The sequence below is a fragment of the Rhinocladiella mackenziei genome (genome assembly GCF_000835555.1).
Source record: "Rhinocladiella mackenziei CBS 650.93 unplaced genomic scaffold supercont1.1, whole genome shotgun sequence".
In the NCBI taxonomy this organism is placed as follows: domain Eukaryota; kingdom Fungi; phylum Ascomycota; class Eurotiomycetes; order Chaetothyriales; family Herpotrichiellaceae; genus Rhinocladiella; species Rhinocladiella mackenziei.
The window spans coordinates 902,843-905,102 of record NW_013550604.1 but is presented as its reverse complement, the minus strand read 5'-3'; the positions used below and the strand labels follow the sequence as shown (position 1 = coordinate 905,102).

At 49.2% G+C, this 2,260-nt stretch overlaps 1 protein-coding gene across 1 annotated transcript; it reads left to right on the top strand.

Annotated features, from left to right (window-relative positions):
- Window positions 1-273: 273 nt before the first annotated feature.
- Z518_00322 (uncharacterized protein) lies at window positions 274-1,894 on the top strand (the record flags this gene model as incomplete). Its single annotated transcript, XM_013420925.1, has 2 exons — window positions 274-1,631; window positions 1,705-1,894. 2 exons carry the CDS (start codon window positions 274-276, stop codon window positions 1,892-1,894), a joined length of 1,548 nt encoding a protein of 515 aa, XP_013276379.1.
- Between the last annotated feature and the right edge of the window lie 366 nt (window positions 1,895-2,260).

Here is a 2,260-nt window from a genome sequence, read left to right as displayed (position 1 = left end):
GAGGATGTGGCTAGAAGCCATAACGGCATCTCGAGAGTTTGAGGCTCACACGTCTGCCTCTGTCAAGTAGGGACGATTTTGTCACGTTTACTTCCCGACTTGTTCTTCCCAGTCTTCTCACAAACTTCCACTCGTTCCTTCTATATACAGCCATTCGTTATTCGATTTTCATTCATTTGTTTTCTATCTTCTTCTAGCAGGGGTGTGTCACTATCAGATTATTCATCTTCTTTTTGGTTTGAACAGAAGCAGACCGTGCAATCCACTCCAGCCATGGACAAAGGGGCTCGTGTTCTAACCACCAGGATTACCGACAGCGAAGGCGACATCTTCGACCACGGTACCAAACGCCCTTCCCGACTACGGCAGTTTGGCAAAGGAGCCTCCAGTCTCGGCCGTGACATCAAATATTGGTTCGACACAGCAACTGATGCGGTTCAAGAATGGACACCATTTTTCTTGGTCCTGTCTTATTTTATCTTCTCCGTCTGCGTCTACATGGTGGCTACACCTGGGGTCACCAAGGTGTTCTGGTTCGTCTATTTGATGACGAATACCTACATCGCGTCGGCGACGGTCGTGGAAGCATTGATGAGTATCGGTCCATATCACAACGCCAAAAAGGCGGTGGAGAAGATGGCGAAGAAAAATTGGACGTTTCCGACGCCCGACGACGAGTTGTTGACTTTGGACATCTGCTTTGTCGCGTATCTGCCGAATGAACAAGATATCATTCTGGACAGAATCTCCTATCTACTCGCAAAGATTGTCTATCCAAAAGAAAAGCTTCGAATCATCATGCTGTACAACACCCCCTACCCGATTGAACCTTTGGAAAGCCAGATGCACGATCTGGCTCTCAAGCACAGCCAGCTGAAGGTCATCAAGGTCCCCCACTCCAAGTCCAAAGCCGACAATCTCAATTACTACTGCTCGTTGGAAACCTTTGCAGATGTCTCGGCCATCTTTGATTGTGATCACTATCCTCATCCGTATGGTCCCAGATGGGCGATTGAACGTTTCATGGCTGATCAGAACATCGAAACTGTGCAAGGCCGATGTGTGGTCTTCAACTCGGATGAGAACTTGATGACCGCCATGATCTCGGTCGAATTCGACAAGATTTATGCGGTGTCGCACCCGGGTCGAGCGTCCATGTTTGATTTCGGTCTTTTCTGTGGATCCAACGGGTACTGGAAGACATCCCTTCTTCGCGACCTGAAAATGGATGGCAGTATGTTGACCGAGGATATCGATTCAGCCCTTCGAGCGTTTGGCAGGGGCGCCAACGTGGTGCACGATTTGAACGTGGTCTCCTACGAACTTGCACCGACGGCCTGGCCGGCGTTCTGGAAACAGCGTCTCCGATGGTCTCAAGGCTGGGCTCAAGCCAGCTACCGTCACATTCACCTGGTCTGGTCACGTTCACACCCGGAAAGAAAACGGACTCTCATCCAGCGCTTCGGTCTCCTGTCTCTCCTGTACATTCGAGAGTCTAGTTACTACCTCATTACGCAGTACTTCTGTCTCGTCGTCAGCCTGGTTATCACGGACTTCCCTCAATCTGGAGACGATTTACTTAAGTTGATGTTCTTCCAGTACCCTGTGGCTTACTGGTTGTTCATCCTCAGGTATGGAAGCTGCCTTTCTTTCGATTTTGGAAAAGCTTCCCCACCCACAGTTTGGCTAACTTTTCTTCACTAGTTTCATCTGTCTGCTTCTGACGCTCTATATCACTTTCCACACCAGGTCCGAATTCGTGCGTTGGTGGATGATTCCGGTATTCACCGTCACATATCCCGTTCAGCTCCTGCTCAACGCCGTCATGGGTCTGTTTGGTCACGCTCGACAAGTGAGCAAGTATGTGAAGTGGAACCCCACACCCCGGGCCTAAGCTGGGCTGGTCAGCCCAGCTCGATTATTTTTCAGGTTTACGAGTATATAGAAGGGGTGTAGGCGTCTGTCTGAGTGAACTGGATGGGTTGTTATTAGCAGTGGTATATATCCACACAACCTCCGCATACTTGACCAGAGGTATACGGGAATACATGAATAATATAATATTGTACATGTTCTCTCAAGAGTGGCATCTGAAATTCTGACTGCCCACGACGGGGTAGTCATGCAACGACCTGTAGAGAAACGTTGTCCCCAAAACACCGTCCGTCGCTTAAAATGTTGGTTTTCCGAGTATATGGGTAGAATCCCATTTCGGTAAGGCTCATCATCGACTCTATACCCCGACTGAGTCGAAATGGTC